Genomic DNA, 15,615 nt, shown 5'->3' on the forward strand with positions numbered 1-15,615 from the left:
ATATAGGATTTCCTTCATTTAAGAAGCTGGGTAAGGTTCTTCCCTGGTGGTCCAGTGGGTAAGACTCCTTGCTCCCAATGCAAGGGGCCCAGGTTCGATCCCTGGTCAGGGAACTAGATCCCACATGCATGCCGCAACTGAGAAGTCCACATGCTGCAACTAAAAAGATCCTGCATGCTGCAGCGAAGATCCCAAGTGCCACAACTATGACCTGGTGTGGCCAAATAAGTTAATAAATAAATATTAAAAAAAAAAAAAAAAAGCCGGGTAAAATTCTAACCAATGAAAATTCTAGGTAGAAACAATGTGAGCAGAATTTGCTGGAATAGGTGACATCCTCACCGTGTGACCCCATCAGCAGCCCTTGTGAGAGGGGGGCCCCGGCAGAAAAAGTCTAATCCTGGCTCCAGCTCAGCTGTTCTAGTGGGAGCTTGACCTACACAAGTGGTTCTTAACGTTTTGGGGAGGTAGTGGACCCCTCTGAGTACCTGATGAGATGATGACAATGATGATGGCAACATCATTGAGACTTTACTATGCGATAGGCATTGCTCTAAAGGCTCCCCATATATTAATTCATTTACTTCTCACCACACCCCTAAAAGGTAGTTATTATTTTCCCACATTTGAAGATAGGAAAACAAGAGATTAAGTAATTGGTCAAGATCACAGAACTAGTAAATGGTGGAGCCAGGATTTTTACCCAGATAGTCAGCTCCAAAGCCTGTGTTCTTCATCATGATGTCATCTTCATCATGATGTCACACTGCATGTCAACACAGACCCTTTTCTTTATAAGTTCCAGGGATTCACAGACCTCCAGAGGCCCACCTGCAGACTGCCTAGGGGTGCATGGGCCCTAGGTTAAGAAGCCTTCCGCTAAATGATCTCTAAGCACCCTAGGTTAAGAAGCCTTCCGCTAAATGATCTCTAATGTCCATTCTTCTCCTTCATTTTGTGGGTCTGTACAGTGATCATAGGAAGCAAAAGAAGGGAAGGCCAGTTCCTCCCAACTGCTGCTACTGTTTCCATCTTCTTCCCAGTGACTCCATGGGCCTTGGGTCCAACCCAAGGAATTGCTTTGGAATTTCCATCCCCCTGCATTCCCCATGAGAGTTAGGAGAGTCTGTCTGGCAGGTCTGCTCTTAAAGCTACATACACTCACCCTCAGCTTAAACCTGGTCACACTTTGTGAAGTCTATTAGGAAATGGATGTGGTTTGTGAGATGGAAACCAACCGTAAATGAACTTGACCGTCCTGAAGCCTAGCAAGCTCTTCTGCATATTCTCTGGTTCTTTTTCCTTTTTTAGATACACGTTGCCTCTCATGGAAGGAAAACCTAATGTCACAGTTCTTGATAATCACATCCAAAAGCTGCGATCCAGAGCTCTCTCCCAGATACATGAGGCGGCTGTGAGGATGAGGTCTGAGGCCACAGAGGTGAAGCCCACATTGGCAGAAATCGAGGACTGGCTCGATAAATTAATGCAGCTGACTGAAGAGGTAAGGCTTTTAAGCTACACTTGACATGGAGGAGGGATTCTGTAGAAGGGCACCAGGGATAGAGATGGTAGTAGGAAAATCTAGCGCGTTATCTTGCATATTGAGCAGATCTAAAGCATGGTGAACTCAAGGCATTACTGGGCCGAGGTGCTAATGGATGCATCATTGAGGTCAGGGCAGAAGAATTTTGAGTTGGTTGTCCTAGAAAAGTCTTCATAGTGGACAAATCATTACCAGTGTCATGGTACAATCAGAATATTTCAGTGAGAGTGATATAGTAGCAGATCTGTGTAGTACTTTTGTTTGGGATTGGGAAGACCTGGCTTTGATTCCCAGATCTACCATGTTTAACCTTGGGCAAGGTACTCAACCTTTCTAAGCCCCAGTTCCCCATATATTAAATGGAGATAAAACACAGCATTGCTTTATGAAGATTAAAGAAGGTGAAGAGTGTAAAGGCCTTAGCACAGCGTGGGGCACACAGCGAGGGGCTCACAGTGAGTGCTGGATAAATGTTGGCTGCCATTGACCTCTGTGGGTTGGAAGAACAAGGGAGTAGAAGACCCTTCCTACTGACCTTCAAAGGTGGGGGGTGGAGGGTGGGTAGTAATATATTTGTGGATAGCAATACATTTGAAAAACACACATGTGATTACAGGAAATTTTTATTTTTTACTTTCTGCTTTGGTACTTTCGAAGTTTTTTTTATAGTAAAATTATATCACCTTTATAATCAGAATAAAAGAGGTTTAGAAACACTAAGTTAATATTTCATATTTGGAAAATATCAAATTGTGAGGTAGAGATGCTCTATGTCCTATGAAATACATGAAGCCTGTAACCCCTTGACTGCTGTCTATGGCTTTCTTCAAATGATGGGAGAGATAAAAGGGGGTATTTTCCAAAATTCCTCTCAGAGCTCTGTAGATAGGGCCTTTGGCAGGTGAAGCTCCCCTTCCTCTTTTCCCTTTGGCCAGCCACGGGCTGCCTCCCAGCCCTGCAAGCTGTGGTCCTGGAAGGTGTGAGAGTCAGGAATTTGGGCAGAGCCCTAACCACAGTGTTTCTTTGCTAAATGGAGCCCTGAGGGTCCAGCCTGCAGGGTCTGTGGTGTCTCTGCACTTAGACTAACTATAGCTTTGCTTCCTTTTCCATCCACTCACATGACCAGCCTCAGAACAGCATGCCTGACATCATCATCTGGATGATCCGGGGGGAGAAAAGACTGGCCTACGCACGCATTCCCGCGCATCAGGTGTTATACTCCACCAGTGGTGACAACGCATCTGGGAAATACTGTGGGAAAACCCAAACCATCTTTCTGAAGGTATGGCTTCGTCACTGTGTAACGTGAAATACTTAAGTGCAAAACACATATTCCCAAGAAGGGCTGATTTATATTATTTGCCAGTCATTGAATGGCTATAGGGCAGTTGTGATCCATTTCAGCCTTTTCTGGCCCTTCCTCTAGGGTGGTAATTCCCAAAGTAGCCTGAGGTCTGCTGGCTTCAAACAAGGACGCTTCCATAGAAGTCTCTGTGACACTAATATTAATATGGCATTGTGAACGCTTTGCTTTCTGGAATGATTTTCCACTTCTGATGTCTAATGTGAAGCAATGCCTCTCTTCCTTTCTAGTGAGCGTTTGGGAAGCAGAAAAAAAAGGGAAGGTAATATAGATAGTCTGTGGAATCTATTCCCTAACCAAATGGGTCCTCAAATTGAAAAAATTTGAGAATTACTATCTTAGGGCCGGGGTTCTGGGCATTTTATGGAGTCCTAGACTCCTTTAAGAGCCTGATGAAAGCTACTGGCCCTCTCTTCCAAAAGAATGCACATCTCCGATGCATCCAATATTTTGCATCTAATTCAGGGGCTTTGTAGAACCCATAAATCCATCCCAGGACCCTGGATTAAGAGCTTCTCTTATGTGCTTAAGGAGAACCAGAGGAGGGCCTGGGGATGGAAACAAAGAGATCCAAATAGTTGCCAGATGCAGGTTTTTCATCCCTCTCCCTGCCAGACTCCAGCCGAGTTCCTTGGAATTTCAGGAAGAGGAAAAAAATTCAAAAGGAGAAAAAGCAGTCAGGGGAGAGTGTTCTCTTAAAACAGGGAGATATTTTGCTCTTTAATCAAGAGGGTGAAAATAGAACCAGAATGATTATCTTCTTTCAAGTGTCTCTTGGTGGAATAAATTTTACTTAAGATAGAACCACAATTATAATTGACCTCAGCAGTGCGTGGAAGCAAACTGATTAATAAATAAAACTTCACAGGGGGTGGGAGAGCTCTGTAGAGAGGGCCTTTGGCAGGTGAAGCTCCCCTTCTGCTTCCCTCTTTTCCCTTTGGCCAGTCACAGGCTGCCTCCCAGCCCTGCAAGCTGTGGTCCTAGAAGATGTGAGTGTCAGGAATTTGGGTGGAGCCCTAACCACAGTGTTTCTTTGCTAAATGCAGCTCTGAGGGTCCAGCCTGCAGTGGTATTCTCTGCATTAGGTTTCCGAACTCAGTGGATAAAACAGCAAAATGCTTTTAAGAGAATGTTGTATGTATTTATTGATTTTGTTAATACTCATTATCCAGTTTAGGGAGTTATTTAATTCAGTGGGTTTTTTGTTGGTCTTAGGGCCCCTTTCACTCTTAAAAAAGCCATTGGAGACCCCAGAAAGCATTTGTGTATGTGGGTTACATCTATCAATATTTACTGTAATAGAAATTAAAACTGACATTAAAAAGTATTTATTAATATATTTTAAAATAAACAATAAATCCATTATAGGTTAACATAAACTATATATTTTTATAAAATATAACGATTTCCTTTTAAAAATCAGAGAGCAGAGTGATACTGTTTTGCATTTTTGCAAACCTGGCTTCACAGAAATATAACTGGATTCTCAAAACTGCTTCTACATTTCGTCCGATGGACTAGGTTGCTTGGTTGAAGTACATGAAGAGAATCTGGCCTCACACAGATATGTATTTGGAAAAGGGAGGAGTATTTTAATAACGTTTTCAGATAATTATGGGTACTCATCTTTGATACAATACCAAACTCAAGTGGTAGCTTTTAAAAGGTTAATTGCAGTGTGGAATCTGACGTGTATCAGTGAACTTTTCATTCTCTGCTACCTTAAAATCCATTGGTCTATCTTGTACTTTGAATGGCTCTTTTAGCCATGCATGATTTTGTAACATTAAGCATTCATTTGGAAAATATTGATTCACTGAGTTATGCAAATCTTCCTAATGTTGACACATTTCATCATACAATATTTTTAAAAATCACATTCATTGGGACTTCCTTGGTGGCACAGTGGTTAAGAATCCGCCTGCCAATGCAGGGGACATGGGTTCAAGCCCTGGTCCGGGAAGATCCCACATACCACAGAGCAACTAAGCCCTTGAGCCACAACTACTGAGCCTGCATGCCACAACTACTGAAGCCCGCACGCCTAGAGCCTGTGCTCCGCAACAAGAGAAGCCACCGCAATGAGAAGCCCACGCACCACGACAGAGTAGCCCCCACTCACTGCAACTAGAGAAAAACCCGTGCACAGCAATGAAGACCCGAAGCAGCCAAAAATAAATAAATAAATAAAAATCACATTCACTGATATCACTTATAAGAAAAGCCCTTATGTATTGGGATGTTATCAAGCTCACCCACCGAGACAGAAACAAATTTTCCAAAATTCTAATTTTAACTTGAAACCTTGAATTTTATCATTGCAACAAAATACAGTCACCTATTATCCTTGAAATGACAGGCTCACTTTGTTTATTTTCAAGAAAATGTCTGCCTCATATATCCAAGTATGAATAACCATATTTGTCAGCCAATCACTGTTTCAGGAAGAAAAGGTATTCTATTAAAAAAAAAAGGGCTTCCCTGGTGGCGCAGTGGTTGAGAGTCCACCTGCCGATGCAGGGGACACAGGTTCGTGCCATGGTCCGGGAGGATCCCACATGCCGCGGAGCAGCTGGGCCCGTGAGCCGTGGCTGCTGAACCTGCGCGTCCGGAGCCTGTGCTCTGCGACAGGAGAGGCCACAACAGTGAGAGGCCCACGTACCGCAAAAAAAAAAAAAAAAAAAAAAAAAATGCTAGTTGAGTTCACAGCTCAATTGCATAAGTTTTTTTCTCAGAATATACACTAATATGCAGCAGAATTTCATCACACAAAATATTAAAAAGACGTGTTCAGGGATCACGATTTAGGATTAGCCGTTTTTACTGCTTTATCAAAGTAATTAATAAGTAAAACTGGCATTTTGTTTTCTTCACTGAGAGTGATGAAGAAAACGGTTACTACCAGTGCAGTTCGGTGTTACTGTCTTGATTCCTGCTACAGTGCTTGGAGTTTTATCCACCATTGCTTTTGCACCATCAGTGCAAATGTCAATACAGTGAAAAAAGCAAGTAACATCCTAGTATGATTAGGAAAATAGTTTGACCTTGTGAGCCTCCTGAAAAGGTCTCAGGGACACCCAGGGGTTCCTGCTTTACTTGTTATTTTAATCTTTGCAGAAGGGTCATTTGGAAATATTTTAACTGCACAAACAAAGTTAGACTGCTGAAAACAATGATTAGATGTTCGGTCTACTTTTGTTTTGAGCTTAATGCACAGCCTGTACTGTGCCCAGCATAACGGGTCATGTTATTGTGCATCTCACAGTACCCACAGGAAAAAAACAATGGACCAAAGGTGCCTGTGGAGTTGCGTGTGAACATCTGGCTGGGCTTAAGTGCTGTTGAGAAGAAGTTCAATAGCTTTGCAGAAGGAACATTCACCGTCTTTGCTGAAATGGTAACATTTAATGACATCACTCTTTTCCTCTTTGTGTGGGAGTACTTTACTTTTCATCCTAAGGGAAAATATTCAGATGTCAAACCAGCCACCACCATAATCGCTACCTAAAACCCCACATTCAAGGGCCCTTAACGAAGTGGGTAGGGAAAGATTGACTGGAGGTCTACATTGGGACACCCCAGAGTGGTTCACACACAAGCAACCCAGGAGTGAGGATGCTTGAGAGGTGCCGACCTTGAGAAGCGTGCTTGGGGTCTGGAGTGTTTTTTTTTTTTAATTGAAAATATAGTTGATTTACAATATTGTGTTAATTTCTACTCTACAGCAAAGTGTCTGGAGTCTTTAAACCACAGAAGACTCAATCCTCAGTTGGGGAAGCCTCAGAAGGGTTTGCCCAAGGGCAAAGAAAATGCTGCCTGGATACTTGAAAAACAATAGAGATAATTTGTAAATCCTTCACTGAGTTAAAAATCCATTTGGCTAATTAGAAATCTCATTAGAGTTAAACCAATGAAAATAATTTTCACAAACTTTTACAGCTAAAAGTGGCGTTAGTTGGATTTTTTTCACTGAAAGTACTTATTGTTGTAAATTTATTAGATATATTCAGTGGGTCTCTTCTGACAATTTTCAGATGAGCTCCATTCTTTTACAGATAGGCCTTCATGCTCAAATAATTGCGGAGAAGACTGTCTTCATTCTAGCTAATTTGTAATTGTGTTTCTGCTGCCCACCACGATGCCTGACCACTGGTTTAGGACTGTGGTTCTGATGTGCTTACTGGGCAAGAAAACCCATGGCCATCTTTTAGTTTTGCTTTTTTTAATTTAACAGTGCCTGGCACATAGTAGGCTCCTATAAATATTTGTTAAATAAATGTGACAGAATTCATCCATCCACCCATCCACCCATCCAAGCTTTTAGGGAGTGATGGCTTTATGGCGGGTACAGAGGCAGAGGCTGAAGATGATGAAGCAGCCAAGCCTGGTCCTCAAGGATCTCAAAATCTATCACAATAATAAAACCGGGTGTCTTGTTAAAAAGAATCCCACCCGGAGGACTGTGATTCTGTAGCTGAGTTAGGGATTAGCACCTGCAATCCCTAGTGGGTACGGGGTGGGTACGGGGCATTGCGGTCCACTTTGAGAAGCAGTGAAACCCATGGGAAACACACACAAAGTCCTTAGGATGCAAGCTTTGAAGTGCAACTGGAGAGAAATAGAGGGTGGGCTGGAGGCCTCAGGGGAGGCCCTGAGTCACAGATGTTGATGGTCAGTCATCTGGGTGCTGTGGAGGGGGCATCAGAGCACATGTGGGAGGGGCTTGCTCCTGCCCTCCTGTGGGATTTCTTGGCATCCACCTGCCCTACAGCTCTGTGGCTGGGGCCCAGAGAAGCTAGCACTGAGCAAGGAACAACCCTTCCTCTGTTTCCCACTTCCAGATCCTTCCTTGCACAGAGTAAACTCTAGTTTCAACAGGTGTAGAAATGATCCACCCATTTTAGTTGTTTTGCGTGACTCTAGTTTCTCCAAATTCTAACAGCCTCTGAGTACCAGAAGGGGCACGTTAATGACAGTAATGGAAATTTCACTGGTTCTTGCCTTCCTGGGCTAATACCAGACCTCAGTTCTCTGCAAAAATTCCCCCCCCCCCCCCACCAAATTTCTGGAGGTCTCACTAGTGCTGTCTTAGATATTGCTCTGAGCTTTAGGCACAAGGGGCTGTGAGACTTGGGGGCACATGCATGGCTTCTTTGGTTTCCAAGTGACAAGGACACAGAGTGGAGGAGCAGTTCCTGCCACTTCTACTCGGAAGCCAGCATGGCCGTAGTATTATCCAGGTGAGGACCTTGGCATGGACAAGAGGGCAGCAGCAGCAGTGGAGATGGGAGCCTCGTGTGGCTTTGAGGCCTTTAACTAGCAGCTGTGGGGCGGGACCATTAGCACACGTGAAGCACCTCAGACACCTCCAGTTTCCTCATCAGGCCCCTGCCCAAACTTCTTCCATCATCCTTCAGCCAAAAACTCCCCTGCTGCTTATGCAAATCGTCTTCTCAGTGAGCTCATCAGCAGACAAACAAAGATATCAGCTTGGACCCAAACAGAGACTGTCACCACTGGCAAACCTCAACCCTCTTTATGGTTGACATAGTGAAAAACAGACCATTGTAGATTTTATAAATTCTGTCTTAGAAAGGAATGCCCTGTAAACCTGGGTCTGCCATTGCCACAAAACCTGCTTCCAGAAAGGTCTTGGTCTACTCACCATACTCCAGAGGGGATGAAGGTTCAGAATTTTTAGGCCACATAAAAGCTGGGTGCTAAAGGACCTTCATGTTTCAGATGGGTCCTTTGTGCTGCCCAGGAAATGTACCATTAATTATAATATTGTTTCTGTGGGGAAATGTGCCCAAGTTCTCGGCAGCAGACTTATAAATAAAGTTTTAGAAGACTACATGTTCATAAATTGAGGACTTTTGTAGGTATCTAAAAGATTAGGTTCGGAGCACTATTTGGAGCCATTGAAAAAAATGGTAGAAACAACTAGCATGATATATCAGTGTTGACAAAGCACTTTCACAATCATTTGTACATTTGAACTTCAGAACAACCCTATGAGAAAGGTAGTATTATCCTCAGTTTACAGATGAGAACACTGAGTCTCAGAAAGATGAATGATTTACTGAAGTTGCATAATCAGCAACAGTGCAACTTGGGCCCATACCTTCTGAATATAAAGCTTTTCCATTTCCTCATTGTTTAGCCTAGGTCCTAGATGGACTTGAAAATTTATGTGTTGGCTTTATTTCTTGCTCCCTGATGATGTTTCTCCAATTTCTTTTTAATAGTATGAAAATCAAGCTCTTATGTTTGGAAAATGGGGCACTTCTGGATTAGTGGGTCGTCATAAATTTTCTGATGTCACGGGAAAAATAAAACTCAAGAGGGAATTCTTTTTGCCTCCAAAAGGCTGGGAATGGGAAGGAGACTGGATAGTTGATCCTGAAAAAAGGTAAGTTTTTCATTTTCTGAGAAAAAAGGATGGTAATGAAGTCTTTCCTTAGCAATTGCTAAGTGAATCTTCCCCATCTCATTCTTGATCATGTTTACGTCACACCCACTGAGGAGAAGTGAGTCCACAGAAACTCACAGAAACTTGAGACATGTCGTCAATGTCCCATAATAAAACAAAAAAGTATAAAAAGCACCTGGTACTAACACTATTGAGAACTCATTACATGGGAATGTGTGAAGCAGTGGGCTAAACATATGCATTATCTTACTGAATCTGGATTGCAGTCCTGCAAGATAGGTAGTGTCAAAAATCATGAAGAGTCTGAGATTTTCATCCTACTTGCAAGCTAGCAAGGTCACCTGCCACAGTTTCGTGGATGTTGGCAGGAGACACAAGACTCCTAAAGCAGAGACAAAGGACTCTACTGCCCACAGCAAATAGTAGTACCAGAGTATCAACATTTGCTCCTGTTCTCCAAGCCCCAGTTCCCACAGGGCGACACAAAGAGGGCCAGGTGACACTTGCACGTGAAGTGGATTGTATAATAGGAAAGGAACCCTGAGCTTGGGGCTCCTGAATCCTTTATAATGGGTAGGTAGTGAGCATGCTGGCCCTTTGCTCTGGAGAGAAACACTATGTCTTCTATGTTGTTCCTCATATAAACATCCTTGAGAAGATAGTCTGTAACAAAGGTCATGGAGCCTGTGTTTAGACTCACAAAGAATTATCTCCCAACAAAAAACAGTATCTCCACCTTACAGATGAAACTGAGACCTTAGAGGGATTGAGTCACTTGTCCAAAGGCACACAGACTGTGGGTGAGTGGTGTAGACAGGGCTAGAACCCAAATCTAGCCTGGGCACCAAAACCAGCTCTCAACTGTTACGCTGCAATGTCTGCACGAAACAGTAGAGGGCATCATTTAAGTGGATGAATTGTATGGTATGTGAATTATATGTCAAAGGCTATTATTAAACAGGAAGAAAGAAACAGTACAGGGGGCAAGCACGTGTCCCCTGGAGTCTGGAGGAAACCAAAGCCTGGTTTCTATGTGTTGCCAAAAGCACTAGAACCAGAATGCCTTCTTTTCTCCAGCTCGGGGCAGTGTACTTGTGTTTGGAGGAAACAAGCTTGTGAAATTGGATTTTAAGACCTTAAACTGGAGTTTGCTCTCTCTGTCCACATTTGTTTCCCATAATGACACAGGATTAGGGAAGGAGGGAAAGAAGTGTGCTGGGTCTGGTCTGTTAAGACCCAGTGTCTGAACATGATTGCTTTTAACCCATGACAGCTTGCTTTGGTTGGAGTTGGGGTTGCTGGTGAGGGGAAGGGAAATGGGATTTGAATTGGAAAGAAGGAAGGAAGGTTAGTGAGGACAGGGAAAGGCCAGGGGAATTGGCACTGGAAAAGCAGGTCAAGCCTGTCTGAGCTGGATGGGACCCCAGAGGTGGCAGCCAGTTCTGTTCTCCTTCTCTGGGGCCCAGAGAAGTGAGGGACAAGCCCAATTGATACAAAGGGTGGGAACTTTCTGTTTTTTGATTTCTTTCCAGTGCTTGATTCTAGGGGAGGATACAGCAGGGGAAAGATGTAGAGACAGTAAAAGGAAAAAAGAAACCTCACTTGAGTGGATACCTGGCAGAAGACTTAAGTCAAAGTTGGACCCTCTGTACTTTCTTCTCTGGGTTGTCAAAGTAGTTCCAAATCCAAGAGGAAAATTGGCATGGCAGGGAGTCAGTATGGATTTCTCAAGTGCCCAAATGGACTTTGGAGTCTTAAATGACCTGGTTTGGCTGTCATCCCTACCTAGGAACTACCCAGAAAATGTAAACTCCTCCCTTCAGTTTGTGTTACGTAGACCAAGCAAGCCATGAGTAAAAGTTTCCACACTAGGCCCCAGGAGACCGTCTCCATTCCATTTTTTAAAATAGGTGGAAAGAGGGAAGATGACTCTTTATCTTTTTGAACTGTTAGCCAAGAGTCTTGCTGAGAAAATGCTGAATGGCCCTGACCTGACACAGAAACAGAAGCCTGGTCCCTAGAAGAAGCTGCCCACAATGCTGTTTACCCAGTCCCCACCCTAATTACTGGGCAGGAGCAACTCTGCTGATTTGAGAAGTTCTCTGTAATTTAGGGCTCATTGTTTCAGCGGCCCCTCTTCAAAGGAATGTCAAAAGCTATTAGTGCAAAGAAGAGTTTGGAGTGGAGAACCCAAAGGGGTAGGGTGAGGAGGGAACCGGGGCCACCCCCAGGGTATAGATGTCTCCCCACCATTGGAAATAGATGGGATGGTCGGTGACCACCTTTGGTAATGTTTCTCCTTTGGTAACGTGAGCCTCCTGTCCCTCAGCTTGCTGACCGAGGCGGATGCGGGTCACACAGAGTTCACAGATGAATTGTATCAGAACGAGAGTCGCTACCCCGGGGGCGAGTGGAAGCCAGCAGAGGACACCTACACAGATGCGGTGAGTGCAGCTCCAGCTCCGGGGGATAAGCCCTCCTGCGTGAGCTCGGAGAAACCATCGCTGGATCACCAACCACAAGACGGGGCTGCCCGGTCTCTTCTGCTCCATCTCATGTCCTAAAGCCTTCCCTTTATAACTGGAGCCTCCAAAGCACATCTGTAATTAATTCCTATAGGAAAGACATGGGGCCTATTTAACTAGATGTTGGTACATGGTAAAGTCTGGGTTGTGAAATTTTTTTTACTATATTATGGAACTAGTTTTTAAAATCATAACAAATTGAAAGCTCATGTCTTTAGAATAGTCAAACAGCATAAAAGGAAATTAAAAGTAATTCTTCTCCCTGATCCATGTCCCACCCCCACTCCCAGAGATAACCACTGAACCACTAATAGCAGTTTTCTGTTCCTATACAAATATATAGCTTCTTTTTTCCCCCACCTGAATAGAATTGTGTTGTATGAACAGTTCTGTATTTTTCACGTAATATATCTTGGACATCTTTTGATATCAATACATATAGATCTATGAGCCATTTAAAAAATTCCTCAGAGTGTTTTATTATATGTACCCCTCTATAATTTATTTAACTAATCCTCTCCTTTTGGATATTTAGGGGTTTTCCCCCCAGTCTTTGTTTTTTATAAACAATGTGACAATGAACATCCTTATACATACATTCTTTTTTTTTTTTTTTTTTTTTTTTTTTTGCGGTACACGGGCCTCTCACTGTTGTGGCCTCTCCCGTTGCGGAGCACAGGCTCCGGACGCGCAGGCTCAGCGGCCATGGCTCACGGGCCCAGCCGCTCCGCGGCATGTGGGATCTTCCCGGACCGGGGCACGAACCCGTGTCCCCTGCATCGGCAGGCGGACTCTCAACCACTGCGCCACCAGGGAAGCCCTATACATACATTCTTATTCACTTATGAAACTTTGTAGGAGAGGCATCTGTTGGCTTGGTCAAGGTTTCAATGCATATGAAATTTTGACAAATATTGGCAAACTACTTTCAAAGAGGTTGTACAAATTTATATTTCTAGCAATAGCATAGGGGGCTGTTTTTCTAGACACTCACCCTCCCACTTGTTAATCTTTGTCAGTACATGAATAGATGGTATCCTGTTGTTATTTCAGTTTTCACACTCTTAAAGTGAAGCTGACTATTTTTCTATGTTTACGGACCTCGTTTATTTCCTTTACTATGAACTTTTTTCATAACTCTATCAGTTTTAATGCAGAACTTAAGTCAATATTTCAAGTAAACTTTGCTCAGTCTTACATGATTAGCATCTACAACCTCCTATAGCATTACCCCATTCTTGAAGACATGTGTTTTTCATGCTTTATCCATCTCTGATGGGTTCTCTGCAGTGTAACCCCTCATAAAGAGTTGCGTCATTTCATAATATTAAGTTGAACCATATGAAATAGCTTACATTTGATCATTTTTGACCTACAAAAACAATTTCCCGTGGTTTAACATAACATATTCCCTAATAGTGGAAGCAGAAAGTATTCTTTAAAAATCTAGTTATTGTTTAGCAATTGTGTATAAATAAAGATTACGGCTTTTTCTGAGAAAGATTGATGTGTATGATGGTATTGAAATGAGTGAGTCTATAGTTAAGTGTGAGGAATTCTATCTCACCTTTGCATCTTATTTAACACACTATGGCTTCTTTCTCTTCTTTTTTTTTTTAAGAACGGTGATAAAACAGCATCACCCAGCGAGCTCACTTGCCCTCCAGGTTGGGAATGGGAAGATGATGCATGGGTCTATGACATTAATCGTGCAGTGGATGAGAGAGGTAACATTTCAGACCTATTACCTGACCAGGGGCTCTCCAGCAATGCCTTGGTTAAAGTCAAGTTTCCTTGGGAGGGAGGAGTCTCACGCCCCTTCGCCTAAGATGACCAGGTCAGGTGGTGTTTCCTGTGACTATTCAGACGCAAAATCTGAAGGACAAGCAAGTACTTGGACAGGTGCAGGGTGGGGGGCTGTCAAGAATGAAAGATACAAAGTAACGGGATGCCAGGTGGCTGGACTTTGAGATGTCGGGGATCCAATGAGAATTTGGGAGGGGACTGGAGTTTGGAGCTTCTCTAGTCTAACCATGACATACCCTCCCTGGGAACATCACACTCAGGGGCCCCCTAGCTCAGAAAGAAGAACTACAAAATGCCTTAAAAGTCACCCTACTCAGCAGTAATGCAGATTATTGACATAGCTTCTGGTAATGATATTTATCCTTTTCTTTTTAAACTTTATTTATTTATTTTGGCTGTGTTGGGTCTTCATTGCTGCGCGTGGGCTTTCTCTAGTTGCTGTGAGCGGGGGCTACTCTTTGTTGCCGTGCGCGGGCTTCTCATTGCCATGGCTTCTCTTGTTGTGGAGCACGGGCTCCAGGCTCACGAGCTTCAGTAGTTGTGGCATGCGGGCTCAGTAGTTGTGGCTCGCAGGCTCTAGAGCACAGGCTCAGTCAGTAGTTGTGGCGCACGGACTTAGTTGCTCTGCAGCATGTGGGATCTTCCCAGACCGGGGCTCGAACCCGTGTCCCCTGCATTGGCAGGCAGATTCTTAACCACTGCGCCACCAGGGAAGTCCGATATTTATCCTTTTCTACAAATAGTAATCTAAAGTTAAACGAACTAGAACATTTAGAATTATCAAGAGAGGAAATTTGACTTTTAAATTTCTTACAAGAGGGAATAGTACACACGAAAGAGCTAACATTGATAAGGAAGGTTTCAAATAGATTATAAGTTTCTTGATGATCTTGATGCACACACCAGGCCTTTTAATAATAGTTAATGTTTTTTGAGTGCAAACTATATGCTAATCATGGTCCTAGTGCTTTGCATGCATTATTTTGATTAATTCTTTTGAAAAAGGTATATTTTACCTTTCTGCTGGGGAAACTGGACCATCAGCAGGTTTACTAACTTGCAAGAAACTTTAAAAGTAAACAGCCCCCATGTGGTGATGCAGGGATTTGAAGCCAGGCTGTTGACTACACAGGCCACGCCCTTCATCACTGTCCCCAAATGCCTCTTGCATTGTGCTTTACTCTTAGATGCACTCAATTACCATGAGTGACTGGAAGTAGAAACATGGAGGAGAACCCCAGGGCCACAAAGGAAGCTTCTCGAAGAGGGATCCAGGGGAATAGGGCTGTATTCAGTTTGGCTGATGGCAGCAAAGTGATAGGAGCAGTGGCGTTCAGTCATGACAGTGGAGAATGTTGGGGAGCAGACAGTGACCGAATGACTCCTGGAACTTTATTTGGCAATCTGGCAAGTGCATCTCTTTTGGATAACCATTCACAAACTCTGTTCCAGGCTGGGAGTATGGAATCATCATTCCTCCTGATAATAAGCCCAAATCCTGGGTTGCAGCAGAAAAAATGTATCATACTCATAGACGCCGAAGGCTGGTCCGAAAACGCAAGAGAGATTTAACACAAACCACTTCAAGTACTGCAAAGGTAAGAGGAGCAATGGGAGGGAGCTGGGGGCTCCGCCTTCCAGACCACGCAGAACCACGGTTAACTCGGCGACTTCTACAGGAACCATTTGCCTGTCAAGGGCCTGATGCCCTGCTCAAGGGTTATAAAAGTGTATCCCCGCCCCAGACCTGCTGATTTAGGAACTCTGGGGGTGGAGCCCAGCATTCCGTGTTTCAGTAAGTCTTCCAGGTGATTCTGAAGCAGGCTAAATAACGAGAACCACTCGCGAGGTAGTAGTAGAAACAAATTATTTTGGTAGCATAATGTAGTAGTGGCAATAGCTCAGGACTTGGAACAAGACACCTGAGGCTTCAAATCCTGGC

At 43.6% G+C, this 15,615-nt stretch overlaps 1 protein-coding gene and 1 non-coding gene across 2 annotated transcripts in view; both read left to right on the forward strand.

Moving 5' to 3' along the window:
* The window catches only part of MYOF (myoferlin), a 155,550-nt gene that overhangs the window by 92,323 nt on the left and 47,612 nt on the right, over positions 1–15,615 (forward strand). Inside the window, 7 exon segments of the mRNA XM_030865110.2 lie at positions 1,312–1,504; positions 2,673–2,828; positions 6,175–6,306; positions 9,158–9,321; positions 11,672–11,786; positions 13,489–13,594; positions 15,126–15,271. Coding sequence (XP_030720970.2) covers positions 1,312–1,504; positions 2,673–2,828; positions 6,175–6,306; positions 9,158–9,321; positions 11,672–11,786; positions 13,489–13,594; positions 15,126–15,271 — 1,012 coding nt within the window.
* TRNAW-CCA (transfer RNA tryptophan (anticodon CCA)) lies at positions 41–113 on the forward strand. Its single transcript has one exon. It is a non-coding gene; the product is annotated as a tRNA-Trp (tRNA).

This window comes from Globicephala melas, chromosome 16 (genome assembly GCF_963455315.2).
Source record: "Globicephala melas chromosome 16, mGloMel1.2, whole genome shotgun sequence".
In the NCBI taxonomy this organism is placed as follows: Eukaryota; Metazoa; Chordata; class Mammalia; order Artiodactyla; family Delphinidae; genus Globicephala; species Globicephala melas.